Source organism: Sturnira hondurensis, unplaced genomic scaffold (genome assembly GCF_014824575.4).
Source record: "Sturnira hondurensis isolate 20B ecotype Veracruz unplaced genomic scaffold, ASM1482457v3 Scaffold0021490, whole genome shotgun sequence".
Lineage (NCBI taxonomy): Eukaryota > Metazoa > Chordata > Mammalia > Chiroptera > Phyllostomidae > Sturnira > Sturnira hondurensis.
The window spans coordinates 3993251-4014388 of record NW_028094121.1 but is presented as its reverse complement, the minus strand read 5'-3'; the positions used below and the strand labels follow the sequence as shown (position 1 = coordinate 4014388).

The window sequence follows — 21138 nt, the reverse complement described above, 5'->3', positions numbered from 1 at the left end:
GGAGCTGTGCCGCCCGATGCAGGAGCAGTCACTAGCCACACCTGCCTGGTGAGCACTTGAAGCGTGGCCAGTGCAACTGAAAAACTGAGTCGTTACTGTTATTTCATTTTAATTAATTAAATTTAAAATGTAAAAACATTCGATTCAATATTGGCAGACTTAACTACTCTCGAAAGAACTTGCGTATGGAAATCTACTTTTCAACTTTAATTTTAATGAAATCTAACTGTGGCTCAACTATCTCTTCTTGGCCTTTTGGCTAAGATCAAGTGTAAACATAGCTCAACCCTTTCTGGTGAAAAGACGGTGTCTACAATAAGATATGCTATAAAATTGCTTTACATGTCGAAGGCTTAGTTTGAAAAAACATAAAAGATCTCATTAATAATCTTTTGTATTGAGTACATGTGAAAAAGTAACATTTTGCATACATTTCGCTGAATAGAAGATATCATCAAAATTAATTTCACCGGTTTCTCTTTACTCTTTAAATGTGGCTACTAGAAAAATTGTAATCACATTATTGGTTTGCGTTGTATTTCTATTGGACGGCATTGGTCTAGAATTCCAGTCCTTCTCTTTCTCTTCACTCCTGCTGCTCGTCCTGGGCTTGGCTCAAACATCACCTGCTCTGAAAAGCAGGTGATAAATCTCCCTGAGATAAAGCCTTTTACATTCATTCCCTGTTATTTGCCTGCACAGCTATGCGTATGTGCCGGTGGCAGCCTGTCCTTAACTCCGCCCACTTGGAATTATACATGTACTCGGATGCGTGCTGGATTCTCGCCCACGACCCCCACCAGCCTCTCTGCTCCACAAGCCCAAGGCCCTCCGGTCTGGTTCCCCTCCAGAAACCTGACGCTTAGTCCAGAGCTTGGTGCATGGATGGCTGCCAGCGGATATTCCAAATGCCACGACAGGTCCACAGTTCTGCCCGTGGGCCCACTGTCCCCAACCATCTCCGAGAGCCCGAGCACCCCCTTCCCCTAGGAGTGCCCCGAGGAAGAGAGATTCTACCTCTCCCGGGCGGGGAGTCTTCCTGTGGCTGACCAGCCTCCCTTCATCCTCAGAGGTAATTAGCGCGATGCTCCTCGAGCTTGACTGTGCGTGCCATTCACCCGGAACCTTTTTAAAATGCGGGCGCTGCTTCGTCAGGCCTGGGATGGGACCTGAGATTCTCATGTCTAACCAGCTGCCCAGTGACGACATCAGTGGTGCCCCAGACCACACTCCGGGTAACAGGGAGATAGAGAAGATGCTCCACCGTGAGTATCCCCAAAGTTTTCTTCCTGCTCTGTCTGGGGGGCCCGTGGCGGGGGTGGGGGGTCTCTTAAAATCCAGCCCTGTCCCTTCCCACCCCCAGGCATACCCCACCAGTCCCTGTACCCTAAAAAAGAATGTGGTGCCTGGGGGCTACTGTGGTCATTTAGTTTTTGTTTTTAATTTGAAATAAACTTTTAAGCAGTTTTCAGAGTCAAGGCCATCCTGGCGTGGGTCATGGGCGTGTAACTATCAAGTCGGATAGTTGGACCAGTCCTCACGCTTTGGGTTCTGCCTGCCACTGTGGGCTCATCCTACCAGCTCCTCCAGAAGGCTCCACTCTGCAAAGTGTGGGCCTGGACGCTGGGAAATGCTCCCTCGGCCACGTCCCCGGAGGGCGTCGCAGGCCGAGGGTGTGCAGCTGGGCCTCTTCCAGGAGGCAATGACCCCACCATCTTCCTGCCCTGTTCATACCGCGATGTCTGAGGGGCAGAAGTGTTTTTCGGCAGCTTCAAGTGTGTGCACCCACACATGTGTGCACACATGTTTGCATGTATGTTGATTGCATGTTTGGATGTAGGGATCTGCATGTGTATCCATGTGCCCATGTGCGTGTGCAGAGTGTGTGTACAGGCTGACCCCGGGCTCCAGTTCAGTAAAGCTTTCATCACTCTCTGCGTGGGCCTGGAGGCTGAAGAATGTCCCTAGGCGGGCCCTGCAGATGTGAGTGGCCCCACTGTCCCTTGCTGTTGTTGCTGCTGCTGCTGCTGCTGTCCCTTGCGTCTCCGAGAGCCGGTGCCCGCCTCCTTGCTCTCCTTCCTGCTGGCGTTCCTGTTGGCGTTCTCCCGCCGGCCCTGGCCACCCTTCCTCCTCTTCTGCCCTGCAACCCAACAGCAGGAAGATTCAACACAGAACCTCTTGCCACAAGCAGGGAGGCCCCAGGCATGGCCAGGGGCCTGGGAGCGGGGTGGTGAGGAAGCTGGGCAGGGGGAGGCTGGGAGGAGGCTGGAAATGCTGCCTCTAGGCAGTGGGGGTTCCTTTAAGGCCTCCTCTGACCCTCAGCCACTTCGGAGGACCCTGGACCATGATGGGGGTGTCCCAAGAGCCTTTTCATCCTCTACCTCTGGATAAACCACACACCCTTCTTTTCCTCATGTCTTCCTCAGACCTGGGATCCCAATGGGCCAAGACATTTATTTCAGTTTTTAGGACAGGCAGGATGGCCCCACCTGCCCTCTGCAGCCAGCTGCCACATCATTGCCAAAGGCAGCCTGAGTGACCTTGGTGAAATCCCTACACCTCTCTGGTCTTCACACCCCCTTTCACGCGCTCATTTGATCAACTGCCCACATCCACTGGCTCAGAAGAAATGGAGGAACTGAAAGGACAGGGACCCAGACGTCTCCAGCTCCCACCACGCAGAGTTCTGGGTCCCCACCAGGACCCAGGTTTGCACAGCATGGGGCATTAAGTTGGGGATGCCTCACTCGGCCCTGGCCTAAGACCCTGTCCAGGGCCACAGGCAGGAAGCAGAGGTGGCCAGACCTCTCGTGGCTGACCCCCAGCCCCAGGGAGGCAGAGTCTGCGGCTCACCCTCAGGACAGGGCGTCCTCCGCACCGTGCACCTCCGGATCTCTTTGGTGTCGGAACAGACGGCATGGTCACCCCCAGGGGCCTGGAGGACCCGTCGCGTCCGCTCCTCAGAGCCCCTCCGGAAACCACAGGTCTTTTTCTTCTTGGAGCAGGGCCCCCACGGGGACCACTCAGTCATTTCACATTGAGCTGGCAGGAAGGGAGAGAAGGAAGAGGGGGAGGGTCACATCTCCTCCTTGGCCCAGAATGCCCCAGGAGAGCTCCTCCCACCTGCTCTCTACCTGGGGCTCAGGCCCAGAGGGCAGATGAGCCCTGGGAGAAACCCCAGAGGGTGGTCGTGGGGTAAGGTTTCTCTGGGCAGTTCCCCAGCCCACTCTCCCTAGCCTGCCCTCCTCCTGGGGGCCCCCTGCCCACAGCACCCATGTGACTCACGGGGGCTGCTGCACTCCATGGTGCCATTGGCTGCCGCGGAGCCTTCCGGACAGGTCAGGTAGCAGCGGCCCTTGTGCAGGTACAAGCTCTCCTGACACTTGGTGCAGAAGTTGTGGCTGAAACAGGCCTCACAGTGCTCAATCTTGCATTCTGCAGAGAGGACCAGGGTGGGGGCCTCTGGCTCAGCCTGGAAGTGGACACCTCCCCTTTTCCCCATGATGATGCCCACCATCCAGGCCCACCCACACTGACAGCAGGACAGTCATCCAGAGCTGTGATTACTGCAGAGAGGAGTCTTGGGACAGGACAGGGGTAGGGGGAGAAGGCCGATGCACCCATTCTTCAGGGCTGGCCGGGACTCACCAGGATCAGCCAATCCCAACCCAAACTCAATCCCGGGCCCTGGAACCCCAAGTGAGGCCCAAGAGAGTCAGTTTCAGAGGAGGGCAGGGTCCTCTGGGGTTAGCGGGGGTGAGGGAGCAGGGTTCCCCAGAGGACCACCCAACCAGAGCTGAACTGAGGAATACAGTGACCCCCTGACCACAGATGGCTATGTGGTCTTCTCTTGCCTCACTGCTGGGCATCCACAAGACTCAAACCCTGGATTTCCTCCTGCCTGGGGCAGAAAGAATCAGCTCGGAGGAGGGGGAAGAAATCCCAGGGCAAATTCCTCTCCCTCTGCAAGGCCAAGGCCAGTTCCAGGAATCGCCTCAGTTGGACTCCTGGGTCCCTCCCATGCCCTCCTGCCAGCTCTCCCTCCTCTGGAGAAGTGGGGGGAGGGGGGTTCAGGGCTGGAGAAGCAGGCAGGGTCTTTCACAATCTCTCCCTTCCCAGACTGTGGGCGGGGCTGACTTCCTCCCAGCCTCTGGCACCTGGAGCCTGGGCGGCCAGTTTCCCAGGAGCTGGTGCAGCCAGGAACTCCCCACCCCAAATACCCTGAGGGCCAAGGGGGTAGCCCCAGGGGCCTACCTGCAACCTCGAAAGCTCCCCACCCCCACCGAACCCTCTTAGCCTCTGTGGCTTATCTCAGCTTCGCCTCCCTCCCTCCCTCCTTCTCTCTGGTTCTGATTCCAGGGTTTGGTTGCAGGTGGACTACAGTAAGAACAATAGCACCTACCATTTACTGAGTGCCAGACATGAAGGGCTTTACATATGCCTCCCACGCAAACCCCAGGGGTAAGAAGAACTGGTACTCCCATTTTAAAGGTGAGATTTGGAAAGGTTACAACATGCCCAAAGTCACACAATGAACAAGTAGCTGAGTTGAGAGCATAACCCGGGTTGGCCGAGCTGGGGTCCATCGTACCCCTTCCAGCCTCGCTGTTAGCAGCTATAAAAAGAGAACTGTCACTCAGTGTCCGTAGCCCTTCTGATGTGCAACCTGGAAATGCATTCTAGAGTCCAAGGCACTGAACAAAGAGCAGGGAAGATTGGTTCTGTTCACTGGAGTGTGTTCACCATGTGTCCCCCAGCACGTCTTAGCTGAGACGGGACGGAGGTGTGACAGCACGTGCCTTAAAGCCCTTGGAAACGTAGCTAGTGTGGGAGAAAGGAGCTGAGCGAGAAGACAGGAAGGCAGGGAGGGGGAGGGGTGGGCCACCTGGGGCCTGCATGTCTCTGCAGTCCATGGAGCCAGTGGTGGTTTTTAAGAGGAAGTGTGATGGGATAGTTGTGTGTCTCAGAAGCATCTGGCTGTGGTGTGGAAGGCGAGTTGAAGGGGACCAGAGGAGGGTCAGAGGGCAGATCAACAGGTCATTGCAATTGTCCAGGAGAGGTAGGAGGGAGGCCCGGGTACGACAATGGCAGCGAGGACAGAAAGGAGATGGTCAGGCATGCTTTGGTTATTGGGCGGATGGGGATGGCACCAACGAGAGGCTGGCTCTGAGGTCTGTGGCTTGGGTGGTGGCTTGGGACACAGACTGACCTGCGGGGATAAAGGTAGGTGCAGGCCTGGCGGGAGGAGATGTAGTTCTGATACCGACACCCAGAGTTGGAACTGCGGATGGGGTATCGGGGGAGACGTCTGGCCAGCAACAACCGGATTCTGGAATCAGAAGCTTCGTCTCCCCTTCGTGGAGTCCCCCTACACCTCTTGCTGGCCACCAACAGTTCCAAGCATCCTCCCCCAGGTCCAGAGTCCCTGCAGCCCTTCCCCAGCCCTGCCCACACTCACTGATGCACTTGTTCATGTCGGGGTTGCGGGCATCGAAGTATCCAGGAGGGCAGGACGGCAAGCAGACGCCTACCTGGCGGATGTCGTTCCTCTCCAGCAGGATGAACAGCTTGGGTGAGCACTTGAGGCAGCCGTTGACCTCAGAGCAGAGCTCACAGCCTTTGGCACAGGCCTGGCTCCCCTCGGCACTGACTGCAGGGATGGAACCAGGGTGAGAAGGCAGCCGTGGGAGAGACCTCGGGCTTTCCCAGGCTCCCACGAGGACGTGGAGTGAGTAGCTAGGACCTGCCTGCTGCAGAATGAGTGTGGTTCTTAGAAAGCGCAGGCCAGGCTGGCAGCTCCCTGCTTTATAAACCTCCCCAGGGTCCTCTCTCAGGAGGACAGATGCCTGGAGCAAGAGCTTGGATCCGGAGGAAACGCCTCCGCTGCTCCAGGCATAATATGAGCTCGCCTTCCAGGCTCGCTTCACCGTCCCCAGAGAAGCCACTGGAGCCGTACCCTTCCTCAAACTTACCTCTACTCTCTCCAAAGGGAGGAGGGCTTTTTATCCTTGAGAAAGTTTTAAGGACAAGAAGGAGATGGGTTACAACTACCAGAGAAAAACGCCACCTGCCCAGAGACAAGATGACAACAGGAATGCCTATATCTAGAACAGTGGTTTCAACCGGAGGCGATGGTGCTCCCCAGGGGACCTTTGGAAATGTCTAGAGACAATTTTATTGTAACACTGGAGAAGGGGGTTGCTGCTGGCACCTACGGAAGAGGGGCCAGAGCTGCCGCTAAACAGCCTACAGTGCAGGGGGAGGCCCCTACAACAAATGATCTGGTTAGGAATGTCGGTGGTGCTGAGGCTGAGCAACCCTGGCCTGGAATCGGCCTTTGCGACAGTGTGATCACCAGCCCACAGCAGACCTTCGATCGTGTTTCCTCATCCGCGTGTTCAACCAGCACTCCCCAAGCCCCTCCCAGGTGCCACGTGCGGTGTGAGCGCAGGGGACGTGGAGGCAGAGACACCTAGCCTGCAGCGATCTTTCAGGGGTGGAGACAGCCCCGTCAACAGGCAAGTGCTGAGAGCCACACAGTGACAGCCACAAGACCAAGCAGTAGTGGGCCCAAAAAGAAGAGAGGGAAGGAGTCACACAGGAGGTGCCATTTGAGCCAACTCTTGAAGAATGAGTAGGTTTGTCCATTAGAAAGTAGAGACAATGGCTCTCTACGAGCAGGACTACAGAGGCATAACAAAACCCGAGAGGAATAGGAGGTAATTTCGGGTGCGGAGGAGTGGGGCAGGGAGTGGTAAAAGATAAGGAGTCCTACTTTAAGGGGCCGTTTATGTCACGCTAAGGAACTTGCACTTGATCCTGCCAGGCAGTGTTTCCCGAAGAGCATTCCTTGGAACGTGATTCCCCTGAATGTTCACGGGGGCCACTGTTTCAGGTAAGACCAAGAACCCCTGGGTCCAACAAGTCTAAACAAGATTCTCTACAGCAAGAAGGGGAGAGAGAGTGCTGCATTTCCCAGACATTTTGCAGAGGTTTTCGGGGGGACCTTTCTCAGAGCTGATCAGGCAACAAAGAGCCATAGGCAAATTTTAAGCGGGAGCAAGACCTACTTTGAATGGTAGCCTGGGTGAGGACCAGGGACTGAAGGACCACTTGGGAAGAAGCTGACCAGATCATCCAGGTGAGAAAGATGAGAGTCTTAACTGAAATCTGGTTCAGAGACACTGAGGAAGTACAGTCAGCAGGCCCCGGCAACCAACGGGAGGAGGAGGGGTCTGGGAAGAGTCCCAGTATTCAGGCCCGAGGTACCCAGGGACCGTGGGCCAGCCCCTAAAGGAGGCCCATGGGAAGTGGAGCAAGTGGAGAAGGAAGGAGAGCAGTTACGAGTCACTGGGGAGGAGCCAGGCAGCGAGGAGCTGTGGATACAGGCTGGAGACAGAGAGCTGGGGGAAGGAGAATGGAGGGGGCAGGAGGTCCTGCCGCTGCCAGAACTCAGGCTTCAGAGTGGGCTGGACCTGGAGCCCATGCCCCAGGTTGTCACCCTGCAACTGCGGTGCCTGGCTTCCCACCCCAGAAGAAGGGACATGTGGATACCGCCTTGGGAGGGCCGTGAGGACCGGCCTCTGCAACGGGGATGAGACGCGGTTTCACAACGGGACAGGAGGAGGACTTAGGAAGATGAGGAGAAGAACGAACACAATAATAATCGTAACAACAAAACCGTAATCATCGTAAGGGCCGCATGTCACCGAAGGTCGACGTACGTTCTGGGGCTTCGCGAGCATGGACTCTTTAATCCCTACAACCCATGAAGTGGGCACGGTTATTTTCTTTCAAATCCTCAATTTCACTGCTGAGGAAACGAAGGAGCTAAATCGCTTGAACGAGGCTTCACAGTCAGCGTGTGCTCCAGGCAGAGGGCACAGAGTTCGTGGAGGCCAGTGGGGGCACAATACAAGGCGGCATGGAGACTGAAAGTGTGACTAGGCTGGTTTTTAAATGTATTTGTATAGAGTCAGTGCTTTTTAATTAATCAAAAAAAAATAACAAAGCTACTATTGTTCTTGTTGGTTTAGAGCACAGGGCCCAAAGTATCTTTGCTGTAAAGATGCTGTATTGGATTCATGAGAGAGCCCTCGGGGTTCCTTTTCCACTTTGGGCCTTTCTTCAGCTATATTACAAATTAATTACATGGCCAGAGATATCAGGTACCATTTCTACCTCAAATACATTAAATCCTAGATTACTCAAGGTTTTTATTTAATTCACTGTTGAAATGACTGCTCCCTCTACGGTTCTGCCTTGGTTTCAATACCTGAAGTCATTCAGGGGTCTCATGTGCACCCTCTACAGCCAGGTCCCCATACTCACTCCTTCCTCACCACTTTGGTGAGGAACAGGTTTGCAAAAGGCCCTCTCAGAATCCCGCTGCCTACCTCCCATCCAACCAACAACAGGTCCCCCGAGTGCGTTTCCCTTCAGATCTATGAGTGATACGGCGAGAAAAAAGTGCGCACGTGGGGACCTGAAAGGCAGTGAGGAATCACCGTGGGCTTTAAGATAGGGGACGTGGTCTGGGTTCCGTGTTAGAAAGATCACTCTGTAGTGTGCAGAGAGGGTTGTTGGAGGGCAAAGCCGGAGGTTGGAGGACTCCCAGGCCCAAAGGCATGGAGCTGAACCAAGAGGATGGAAGGGAGGAGATGCGCGCCAGGTATTCAGGTGGTAGAACCAACGAGACTGGGCGGTGTCGGGGGAAGCACAAGTTGAGGATGACCCAGAGGTGTTGCACTTGGGTGATGAGGTAGCTGTCGGCTCTTCACCAAGAGAGGGACCACGAGAGGAAGAGCAGGTCTGGGGAAGGAAACGATGAGTAGCAGAGTTTCAGCTGTGTTGATACAGAGGCACTTGAACCTGTGGTCTGGTTTCTCAAGGGAAATACGTTGGCTGGAGATCGAGACATGGAGTCCTTAAACTGTAAAGAGTCATCAAAGGCACGGAGGTCCATGGGGTGACAAGGAGAGTGGGTATGGACAGTGAGAGGAGGAGTCAGACATTTAAGAGAAGGACAGGAAAATAAGGGCTAGCTGAGAGGCCAACAAGGGGCAACCAGGCAGGTGGGGGACACTTCAAAGCATATTGCATCTTGGCTTCCATGAGGAAGCCAAGGACAAGGACACTTGGCTTACATTCCACAGAGGAGGGAGGCATCACATGCCCAAAACTGCTGAGGTGTCATGTAAAGAACAGCAACAAACAGGTTGTGGATGCCTCAGGTGGGGATGGAGAGCAGGGGGCGGGGGCTGAGGAAGGTGGGGAAGGAGAGCCATCTTATTTCAAGAAGCTGGCTGGGGACGGGGAGAGAACTCAGGATCCATCCTTGGAGCCATCACCGGGGTCAAAGCCTGGGAGTGGAAGACATCCGGGGGCAGGAGCTGTACAGCTGGAAAAGACGGCCAAGGGCAAGGCCTGGGTAACACTCATGGTCAGCAGGCAAGCAGGGGAAGAGGGGCGCAGAGAGAAGCTGGATCGGAATCATTGGAGAGGTAGGAGGAGACTGAGAGCGAGTGGGGGCTGGAAGCTGAGTCGGAAAGGGAGAGATGGCAGTAACCTGGGCTGGGAGGAGGCCGTGGTCATGGTCAGTGAGCTCTCAGGGGAATCTAAGGAGGTTTGCATTAGGAGGCGGCCTTGAGAAGGGCAGTTTTGGTGGAGTGGTATGGAGGAGAGCAAAACCACAGTGGGAGGAAGAGTGAGCGGAAGGGCTGGAGCGGGGTGTAAAGCAAGGAGGGGTGGGCAGTCAGAAAACACAGAAAGAGGGAGAGAAGAGACCAGCTGGGAGTGGGGCTGTGATCTCAAGACGCAGAGGCAGGCTAAAGGCCCAAGGACAAGGGAGGGTCAAATTATAGAGCTCGGGTGGAAAAATTGGCCTTGAGGCTTAAAGCCAGGGTGAGGGACAAGGGACGAGGAAGGTAAGCTCCATGAGGTTTTGGGGCTCAACAAGGAGCTGAGGGGTTCATTGATGGGCAGGGCTCAGCTGAATGTGGAAAAAGATGCTTATCAAGGGGGCAGGGACCAAAGGGTGTCCTCAGCCTAGCAAGGCAAGAGTGGGCAGGGAGGGGGCAGAGAGCCAGGGGATGCAGGGCTCTGCGTGTGTTGGGGGTGTTGCATAATGATGCAAAGGGAAAAGCCAAAGCCCATTCATTCCGTAGTCGTTTATTGCACACCTAACACATGCCCAGAGCTGCTAGGAGCCGGGAGTGTGGAGGTGTAGCAACAAAAACCCACCCAGGAATGTGGGAAACAGGGTTGGCTGTGCACTGTGGTGAATGGAGGGCACTCCCTCCCCCAGCCGGTTAGGTGAAGAGGGTGTGCCAGGCGAGAGGAAGGGCCGTGCAGAGGCTCCGAGGCACTGACCGTCCTAGAGTGTTCACAGAATTGAAAGAGGACTTTATTCTATTGACAAGGACAGGGACCACAGGAGGGCATGGTCAGAGCCCGTTGGCCAGGCTCCCTCCAGCTCCTGTGCCTGTGAGGGGGTGGGAGGGAGAGGAGCAGCCTTGCCGGGCAGCAGCCTGCCCAAAGAGGCTGGGTGGGCCCAGTGGAGGGGGCCTCGGAGAGGGGGAGGCACCTTCCCTCCAACTTCTCCACAAGTCCCCCGACCCAGCTCTGCCCTTTCACCACCCCCTTCCCACGCTGCTCCCAAGCGCTCAGCGAAGCCCGTTTCACTGAGTCAGGGAGGCAAGGCTGTGCCCTCCTCCATTTCTCTGCTGCTTCTCCTCCTCCTTCACCCTTGTCCGAAACCCTTCAAGTTGATGTCCATATAATCAGCTCCCCTGCCTCCCCGAAGAACGGCGTGTGTTCTCCCAGTTACCCATCTTTCTAAAACCACAACTGAGGGTGTCTCACCCCTGTGTGAAACTCCTCAACAGCTTCCTGTGTCTGCAGAATTAAGACTCAGCACCCCCACCTTCTCCTAAAAAGCTTCCATGAGCTGATCCCACCGGCCTCACCTCTCAACTCTACCCCTAAGCCATATGGAACTATTTTTGTTTCTCTGGGCACATCACACTACTTTACACCTCTTGCCTTTGTGCAAGTTGGTCCTTCTGCCTGGGACACTCTATGCCTCTTCCAGAGCCTGACTCTTTCAAGCCTCAAAACTAAAGTCACCTCCCCCAGGAGGTCTCTCCTGATCTCGCCCCCCCTGCAAAATCTGGATGGAATATTTGGCCATGTTCCCACACCCCGAACACTTGCACGCATCATAGTAGACATCACCACGTGTTGCTATCATTTCCCACTCGAAAGAGCTTTGGAGGGCAGAACCTGTCTTGTTTCTAAATGGGGGCTCAGTGAAAGGATGAGGGTCCCCCGCATTTAGGTCTGAGGATGTGGTGAGTGGGACAGAGGATCAGGGAGGTGGGTATGTGAACGAAGCTCACCGAGTGTTGATAGAGTGTGGGGAGAGGAACTGGATAGGGAGGGGGCTGGGGTGGCTTGGATGAAGGTCAGTGAGGGGTGGAGAGGAACTCGCAGTGACCCAGAGGAGGAATGACCTTGGAAATCGGTTCAGTGAGAGACCTGAGTTAAGTTGGTGGGGGTGGGGGGGTGACAGGGAATAGGGGCTTCAGTGAGCAGGGCCCTTCTCAGGCCTCACGCTCTCCCAGGAGACACATCTATTCCTGGAGCCCAAGGTCATCCTGCACGCCTCCCTGAGAAGACCCAGCATTCTTTAACTCAACCAGGAGCTCAGTTTAGACCTTTACTTTTTCTCACCTGGGCCCAAATACATTTGAACTGACCTGTTTGCCTCCCATCTCAAGCCACCGCCCCTCGCCCTGTCCTGCAGCTGGACCTGCTGCTGCTCTGATTCAAGCCTCTCAGTGGCTCCTCGTTACCCGCAGCTCAAGTCAAGTCAAGGGCAGACTCCTCAGCCCCAGGAGTACAAAGCGCTCCACCGCCTGACCCCCGCCCGCCCTTGAAGCCATCGTCCCCCCAGACTCTCCCTCGGCCTCGTGCTCTGTCCTGAGGGGCGTTGGGCTGTTTGTTTCAGCACCACAACCCTCGTTTCTAATAGAAAAGACCCTCCGTGTGGGAGATGGATACGCGCACACATGCCCCCGTTGGAACCCTAGGGCTCCCCAGAACTCCTCTTAGAAACCGTTTCTCTATCTGCAACTCCTCGCTGCCCCCCACTTCCAGAGCAAACAATCTCTTCCTTTCCCAACTCCACACCTGTGGCTGTGCAGGCTCACCCTTGCCTAGTCCCCACTCCCCTGCCAGGGGCCACCTACTGATCCCTAAAATCACAGCTCAGGAGGTGCTGGCTCTGGGCCCTCCCTGCCTCCCTTTCATTCTATTGTAGCATGGAGAGACGAGATTGAAATTGCACTCCTCCTACCTCCTCTAGACACTTCCTAAGATCCATTTCTATGACCCAGAGCCAGGCTGTGCAGGTTCCACATGGCCGTTTGTGGAATGGCCCCAGGAATGAATGGGGCTTCAGTGGAGGGACAAAAACTCCACACACGGCCAGGGCAGGACGGGCCGAAAGCTCCAGACGGGAGTGGGGCGTGAGAAAGGACGAAAGGGGGGGCCTTCCGGAGAGGTCAGGAAAGGAATGGGGCTTCGTGGGGCAGAACTGAGTGAAGAGAGCCAGGAATCTGATAGGGGAAGGGTCTCAACAAGGGAAGGGGGCCCTCAGTGTGTGGGATGGCAAGGGAATAAGGGCCCGGTGATGAGCAGGACATCCAGGTGGGAAGAGGAGCGTGAAGGTGAGTGAGCAGGAGGCTCAGGGCTGAAACGCATCCTCAGTGAGCGGAGGAGCAGAAGGACGCCCCACCGGGGCTTATAACTCTTGGCTGGAGAATTCCTCACTCAACTTCTGCCCCTCCGTGCAGGGAAACAATCACTCATACCCCCAAACAGCCATTTCTTGGCTTAAAACCAGTGTGTGGCTCCAGATCAGAGCGGCATCAGGTGGCTTCTGGCGGCCCCACCATCACACAGTTGCAGGGTGTGGGACAGAGTCCACAGACCTGAGGCTCATACGCACAGCAAGCCTCTCTCTGCCCCACAGTCCACCCAGCATCCCTCCACGTGGGTGGCAGGCCAAAGCACTCACACGCAGATGTCTGGCTTGTCCCCCCCCCCCTGCTCTCCCTGGTGACCCCAGGGCAAAATGGTCCACACATCACTTACATGACAATGACATGCCTCCTGGAGTCAATAGGGAGCTTGGTATTTCGCACAGGTTTCGCTCCATGTAACACATCGTCTCGTGCAAGCCGCACTAAATTCCTACACCACGACGCTCGCAGGCCTATGGGTGTTCCCGAAGCAGTGCTGCCTAGCAACAGCCACCCTGTCCCTCTCTGAGCACGCGTCCCTCTCGGACCCCAAGCCTTTCCCCTCACCTTACCCCATCCTCGAGTCTCACCATCAAGAGTGTCTGTCCCTCACACCACTCGGTAATAAAAACCGGGCTCCTGCTGTGCAGGCTGTGGGTTATGACTGTATCGAAAGTGTCACAATTGCTGTTTTCAATTGGTCATGGCTGGGCCAGGCCCTTTCTGATGGCCAGGCCAGTACTTTTTTTTTTCACTACANTTTCGCTCCACGTAACACATCGTCTCGTGCAAGCCGCACTAAATTCCTACACCACGACGCTCGCAGGCCTATGGGTGTTCCCGACGCAGTGCTGCCTAGCAACAGCCACCCTGTCCCTCTCTGAGCACGAGTCCCTCTCGGACCCCAAGCCTTTCCCCTCACCTTACCCCATCCTCGAGTCTCACCATCAAGAGTGTCTGTCCCTCACACCACTCGGTAATAAAAACCGGGCTCCTGCTGTGCAGGCTGTGGGTTATGACTGTATCGAAAGTGTCACAATTGCTGTTTTCAATTGGTCATGGCTGGGCCGGGCCCTTTCTGATGGCCAGGCCAGTATTTTTTTTTTACTACAAAGTTTAGAACAATAGGTCTTCTGCCCCCTGGTTTAGGCGGGTGTGCGGCTCTGCCTAGGTCGGGGACCGCGTGATCACTCATGCACGTCACACGGGCATGAGTGGCTACACTCAGACACTTTCTCGCATTGGAAACAGAGGAGACCCCGGGAACCGCTGAACTGCCTCTGGCCCGCGGAGTCCCAAACACTGGCTGTGTTAGAGGCGGCGGGAGGAAAAGCGAGGCCTCACTGCTGATTGAACCTAACCGGCTCTAATTGTCTGTTAAGCCGGGGATTTTCAGCTTCACCGGTTCTCCGCGCTTCTGTCCCTGGACTGGGTTCTGCCCTTGGCCACTCCTGTGGAGGAGACCCAACCAAACTCCGCTGCCTTCCAACCTTTACTGGCAGCCTCAGTCTGCCAGACTCAACAGGGAAGCAGGAAGGGCCGCCGGGCCAGGGGTCAGAGGACCTGCCTGCCATGGGCAGGATGTCTCTGATGGGGGTGGGGGGGTGGACGTTGAAAGACAGGGCTTGGGGCTGAGCCCCAGGTCTGCAACACGGGCTCCACCTCACTCCTGACCCTCGCCTCTCACATGCAGTGGCCACTCCCACAACTTAATGGGCAGGTAGGGAACCCCCATCGCTGGAGACACTGAGCCAAGGCTAGAGGACCGGTTCTTGGGAGCGCCTAGAACAGGGCTCTGTGAGGGACAGTGAGGGCAGTGGGGACAGGTTCAAGTTGAACTCTACCAAGCTCTGTTTTCAAGAAGACTCGGCTCACAGGAAGCAGGATACCTGGGTTCCAATGCTGACTGTGTGTCCTTAGGCCTGTTGTCTCTTTCCCTATTGTGACCTCAGTTTCCCCATCTGTACAATGATAGCTTTATTTTATTTTAAGCTCCAAGAACGCCTTCTACCCATGATCTCTTACGTGGACTCTAACAGAAAGTAGGAAAGAGCAAAGTTGCCCTGACTGGAAGGGGGACGGCGCCTGACTCCTGCCCCTTGCCTCCCCTTCACCCCCCGGTGCAACTCCTGGATTCCCACGGGGCAGGGTTAAAAGCCACAAGACTGGAGAGGCTCATGACCATCCAGCACCACCGTGCCTGCCCCTCGATCTGGGCGGGGAGAGCTGTGGCCCTACCATCCAGCTGGGCAGAGTTCCTGACCCAAAGGGTTGAGGGCTACACTTCAGCCACCACTGAACTGTCAGGGCGGAGGGAACCAAGCATCCAGGAGTCGGGGCCCAGGGAGCATTTCCATGGATACCACACACAGCTGGTGTTATATCAAAGGGCATAACCCACACACTGGATCCTCACAGGAGAACGGTCAATCTAGAAAGCAGAGTCTACCAAGGGGAAAAGAGACCAAGTGAGTAATCTACGGAGTGGGCAGTCTCGACAAATGAATCCACAAACTGGATAATCTACACACAGGATCATCTATTGAGTAATCTACACAAGTAGAAATTGACAATGGTCATCACAGAATGAAGCCACCAAAAGCCCTAGGGTCCCCCAGTGCCCACCCCCCCCACGCCCATAGCTCCTAGGCCCTCCACAGTCAGCCGCGCTCATTACTCACTCCGCCTCTGTCTCTTCCCCTTGGTCCCCCGGCTGCCAGCAGTGAGGTGCATCCAGCTCAGAACCAGGGCCACCATGCACAGCCCAAGCCGCATAGTCACTCGCCAGCTCAGGGCCCCTGGTAGGAGGGGTGGTCTCTGGGGCTATGGATGGTGCAGGGCTCTTGTTAGCGCCCCCAAGGCCGGGTCAGCAGCAGGAGGCCGAGGCCCAGGCCCAGGCGGAGCCCCAAATCCACCATGATCTCAGCGGGGGGCAGAGAAGGGTGTGAGGAGCCCCCTTCTCCATCAGCCCGTGGGGAGGTCCAGAGAGCTTTCCTCAGAGCCACCTGGAGTGTCACCTGGGAGAACTTGTCACTTCAGCGGGGACACCTCCAAAACCCAACCTGTTGAGGGAGGAGAGAGAAGGGTCAATTCTGGGGTACCAAGGAGCCCACCACCCAGGCCTCCGACACTCCCATGCAGCCTCCCTCCCAGGAGCCTATGAGAGTTCAGGATGTTGCCCATCTGGACAACCCTATCGCAGAAATCTGCCCCTTTTCCCACCCTGCAGAATTCCCTGAGAGGGGAGCTGGCGACCCAAGCAACTGGAGCCTGGTGGACCCACACAGCACTGAACTTGTGGACATTGGGGACCACCTGGCTCCCCCTGCCCATTATTGGCCAGGTCTGGCCGAAAGGCTTTCTTCAGGTCTGCCTTACAGACCTCAGGTTGCAGAAACCTCGTGTCTCTTGAAGGGGAGCTCTGTCCTTCTGTGAGGGACCCCGCAGCTTTCTTTGCCCAGTGTTGCGTCACCCCCTATGCCTGTCACCTGTCCTGGAGCCAGAACAGCGGCCCCTGATGAGCAGGCAGTCTCTGTGCAGCCCTCCGGGCTTGGCGGGAGGAAAGGAAATAAGCCCCCCCACCCCCCCACAGAAACTCTGACACAGCAGGCCCTGCGGGCCTGGCCTTTGTGAGGGGATAAAAGAGGCAGCTACACCAGCCCCAGGCAGAGACACAGAGAATGGGGATAATCCCCCAGCCCGGTGAGCGCCAGGTCTGCAGACCGCTGGCCTGGTGTTGGGGGCAGGGGGAGCTGGTCCCTCCCCAGCAAAATGTGTCTGGGAAGTTGGAGTCCAACCCAGGAGTCAGAGGACAAAACCCCATTGCACACTCACAGGAACACACGCTTTTAACACACAGCAGACAAGGGCCCACGCGTGCCTGCACGCGTGGGGTTTGGGGGTGGCTGCAAGCCCACCCACGCCACCCAAGGACATGAGGAAACAGGGAGCCCTCCGGAAGCTTTGTAGATGCCAGGGAAGCGTCACTCTCTCATCCACTGGATAGAGGTCTTTGGACGAGTCACTTAGCCTCTCTGAGCCTCAGTCTTCTCATCTATAAAATGGGGATAGTTACGCCTATTTCAGAGGCTTGCTCTGAGAGCTGGCCGCACTTTTGGCTTACAAAGTGAGAAATCTGAATGCTGGAGTGTCCCTCCCAGTCCCTGCCCCCTTCCTCTCCCACTTTGCCTCTCAGGAAGGCCCCAGGGGAGTCCACCTGCCTGGGAGATAAATCATTATCCCACAGGAGAGCTTAGCACCTCCCTCTTCGGCCTCTCCCACCAGCTTTGAAGGCCAGACACACTCAAGTGGTTAAGCTGCCTGTGAGAAGTGTTTATACAAGGCTGATGAATCCCACCTGCTGCTGTGGCCCGCAGCCCCCAACGTCCTGTCAGCTGCCAGCCCCTACCTGCCCCTCCAGTACTCCCTGCACGACCTTCCAAAGCCTTCCTGCCCTCCCCAGCCCCCACTGCACACTTCCATCACCTTCAGTTTATCAAACTGGGGTCTTCAGCCCCAAGTCTATAGTCTCAGAGGTTGGCCACAGAGCATGAGGGTCAGGGGCATAAACTTCAGAGTCAGACTGTCTGGCTTCACATCTTGGCCCTCCTGCTTATTGGCTGTTACCCTGGGCTAGTGGCTTAGTTAGTCTGATCCTCAGTTTCCTTATCTGCAAGAAGGTTGTTGGTTTTTTTCTGGCTTAAATGAGTTGACATACGAAACTGCTTAGAATGTGCCGGACACATAGTGAGAACTCAAGAATATTTGTTACATGTTCTATGACCAAGACTTCATTTTGTGTCTACATTCCAATGGTCATCTAAGAAGCAACAGACACAGTTTTTGCATCCTCTGGATACATAAATTAACACTGAGCACTGTTATATAATTTCCATATTTGCATCTATCCCTATCGTTGAGCACCTTGGCCCCAAAGTGATCACTTGTAGTGAGGGGTTAACCTTTAATTGCAGCATTTCTCAAACTGAGGTCTGAGGACCCCAGGCGGGCACAGACCCTGGAGGAGGAGACCACAGCAGACACACCCGGTGTTAAATCCCGCGTCTGCCAGGCCCTGGCCAGGTAGCTCAGTTGGTTAGAGTGCTGCCCCAATATGCCAAGGTTGTGGGTTCCATCTCGGGTCAGGGCACAGACAAGAATCGACCAATGGCCCTGGCTGGTGTGGCTCAGTGGACTGAGCACGGGCCTGTGAACTGAAGGGTCGCCGGTTCTATTTCCAGTCAGGGCACATGCCTGGGTTGTGGGCCAGATCCCTAGTGCGGGGTGTGCGAGAGGCAACCACCCACCGATGTTTCTCTCCCTCTCTCTCTCCCTCCTTTCCCCTCTCTCTAAAAATAAATAAATAAAAATTTAAAAGAGCATACAGAAACAAAGAATCAATGAATGCATGCATAAGTGGAACAAGTGGAAGTTTCTCTCTCTCTGTGCCCCTTCCTCACTCTCTAAAAATCAACTTTAAAAATATCCTGGGTCTCTGAGACTTTCTTTCTTGGGTCTCCCTGTGGGATCAGTACCCCTGGGGTCCCTGGTACAGAGAAGGACTCCTAGGGATCTCTGCCCTCCCCGTGTCTGCCCGTGTGGAGTCTGACACCCCAGGGGTAGAGCTCAGCAAAAGTTAGCTACCTCCCTCTGTGTTCCTCTGCCTTCCCCTAAATTCCCCAGCCCCGCCCCCCACCCTTGCAGATCTCAGCTTTCAGCCCAGCTCCTATCATGGCCACCCAGGTCCGGCCACTGAGGATCTTATGTGGCCCGTCCCACCTGCATCACCATCAAACCAGGATCCCGGCTGGGAAGTGGGGAGGAGGATCCAGATCGGAATTTCACTGGAGCAAATGACACTGGCCTCGGTCACCCATCACTAGATGGGAAGTGTTTCAAGCACTTAAAAAAATACATATAGCATCAACCATGGAAAGGACGTAAGAATTCACTATGCCAGGGTTACAAGCAACAAGTAGGAAGGAAGCCGAAGGAGGAGACAGCTGAGGGCTTTCTTCTGAGTAGCCACCTCATTTCTACTGGCTCCTCTGTCTGATCGCACTCGCCCCTGGGGCGACAGGGCACTCCCTACACATCCAACAGTTCTGTTTGCAGGGCCCGTTACTCTGCACAGGCAGAGCCAGTCATGGGAAGTGCTGGCAGCGATCAAGGTCTCAGGCGTCCAGGGGCGAAGAAGGGCCACGGGCCTCCGCCAGGGTGGGAGTGAGGGGTTCGCCTTCACTATGAACCTGCACCGCCTGCTTCGTGCTGGGCCCCCACTGCCTCCTCAGGGAGGAAAGTGAAATTCTTCCCACGTTACTTACTGGTACTGAGAGGTCACCGGTCTTGGGGTTACGGCCCACTTACTGGACGATCCCTCGTTTGCTCACTCTGGACTGGGGCTCTGGGGGTGGAGCAAGGGACCAGGAGCTGTGGATGGGGTTGGGGGTGGAGGGGGCACGCCCTGGTTTGGGGACTAGACTCAGGGAGGCGAGGAAGGGGCCGGAGACAGGGGCAGACCGAGGACAGGCTACTGAGGAGAGAGGACTCACGTGCTAGGTGGCCCGGCGAGGGGGAGGACCAGAGCTAGGGAGGGGGACACAGCTGGAGGCGGAGTGAGGGCGGGGACTCAGTCCTCCTAGAGGGCTGGAATACCTTTCACCTTCTTGCCTGCAACACTATCAGGATAAATTGGTGTTCTGTCTGGGGCGGGACACAGACCCAAAAATGTAAACCATCCACATCATTTCTCATTAGCCCTCCCCAAGACTCTCTAGCGGGTGGAGAGCTTTGGCTGCAGAGTGGGCTGCCCGGGCGGGGACAGAGGAACTGCTGGGCGGAGGGGAGGGACCAAGGACGCGCCTGTCCGACCTGTCGGGATTAGAGTGTCCCCAGAGCTAGGTCAGGCTCTGCCCCCCCTCCCCCGCCCCGCACCCCAGCTCGTCCCCTAAAACCGAGGGCCAGCAGGGAAGGCTGCTTCTCATTCCTCCATCGCTGCTATGAGCGTGTAAATTCTCACCTCCCACCATCCAGGAGAGGCCCGGCAGGTGCAGGGAGAGGGGCGGGGAACCTGAAGTTCCCCTGACTGCCCCCCAAAATTCAAACGTGCTCCCCAAGTCCAGAGGTTGATTTCGTAAGAAAACTCCTGCACCCAAGTGCGCGCACCCAGGATCCGCCCTTGCCCAACTCCTGGGAGCCGAGAGCAAACAGCCCCCACCTCTCCCCACCAAGTAACGCCATCGAGTGCTGGCGCTCGCCCCTGCGGGCCACTGAGCCGCCCCACCGCTGGTGTGAGGGGCCGCCCCGCACGCCGCCTGCCACGTCGGACCCGGCCCGAGCTGCGGGACTGGGGTGCGGGTAACCAGGGGCCGTGGACTCGGGGGAACCCGAGGTGATGAGACCAGGAGTCGAAGCCTCCCGATGAGGGTGGCGTTGAACGGGGCTGGCGGACGGGGGGCGTTCAGAACCGCGAGTGAAGATCAGTGGGTTTGCGGGGTTGAGGGGAACCCGAGGCGGCAGCCGGGAGGGGGCTGCCCCCTGGCTTGAGGGATGACGCGGGCTAGGGGCAACGGGGCTTGCGGAAGGGGCTCCAAGAGGGGCCCTCTCCCGCCAGAGTGGCCAGAGTCCGCCTCCTCTCCTGTCTGCCCCCCGCAACTCAGCCCGGCCGAACCCCGACGCAAGGGCCAGCAGCGCCCCAGGTCCTGGGGAAGGGGGCTCCAGGGAGGAGGGAAGGGTACCTAAGGGGGGCGGGGGGACTCACCTCCGCTCTGCCCGCCGCGGAGGGGGCAGACCCGGGAGGGGCGAGGGAGCGGCCGCTCACCCGCCCGCCGCAGGACTGTCCTGGGCGCTGGGCTCTCCCGCGCTCCGCCCGCTGGTTCCCAAGTTGCTCAATCTGCCAGCGGCTCACGCCCTCCGGGGCTAGAGCCCCACCCGGCACATCGGTCTTCTGGGGCGGCTTGGTCCGGCCCTCGCTCTACCCAGTGCCCCGCTTGGCCGTCCGCTCCTCGCTCTCCGCCCGGTGCTCGTGCTCCCCGTCGCGCCTCCGTTCGGCGGCAGCTCCCAGCCCGGAGAAGGGCCAGTCCTCCGCTCGCACGAGGGAAGGAATCCCCCCCTTTGCAGTCCCACCCCCGAGCCGGCCCCCCTTCCCGGGATCCGCAGCAAAAAATGGACTGGAGCGCCCGGCCCGGGAGTCCGTGGCCCCCTCCCGCCCACCCTTGCCCGCAGCTAGGGCGCTGCGCTCGGAGCGCAGGGCTGGCAGCCGCACGCGCGCTCTGGACGCTGGCGCAGACCCTCTGCTCTCGCTCCGCCCCTCCCCGCCGGCCCGCAACCCGCG

The 21138-nt window shown here is 56.8% G+C and overlaps 1 protein-coding gene across 1 annotated transcript; it reads right to left on the bottom strand.

Annotated features, from left to right (window-relative positions):
• Window positions 1-402: 402 nt before the first annotated feature.
• On the bottom strand, window positions 403-20921 carry RSPO1 (R-spondin 1). Its single transcript, XM_037032623.1, has 6 exons — window positions 20566-20921; window positions 15488-15868; window positions 5459-5650; window positions 3286-3435; window positions 2854-3042; window positions 403-2140 (listed from the first exon to the last, which is right to left on the bottom strand). Exons 2-6 carry the CDS (start codon window positions 15579-15581, stop codon window positions 1965-1967), a joined length of 801 nt encoding a protein of 266 aa, XP_036888518.1. The 5' UTR covers window positions 15582-15868; window positions 20566-20921; the 3' UTR covers window positions 403-1964.
• Window positions 20922-21138: the final 217 nt, after the last annotated feature.

What these genes read in the sequence shown, in the direction of transcription:
- RSPO1 (XM_037032623.1), bottom strand. Translation starts at nt 15,581, where the DNA reads ATGCGGCTTGGGCTGTGCATGGTGGCCCTGGTTCTGAGCTGGATGCAC. An exon ending in CGACATGAACAAGTGCATCA is followed by an intron (nt 3,436 to 5,458) that starts GTGAGTGTGGGC and finishes TCCTCTCTGCAG; the next exon opens with AATGCAAGATTGAGCACTGT. An exon ending in GAGGACGCCCTGTCCTGAGG is followed by an intron (nt 2,141 to 2,853) that starts GTGAGCCGCAGA and finishes GTTGGGTTGCAG; the next exon opens with GGCAGAAGAGGAGGAAGGGT.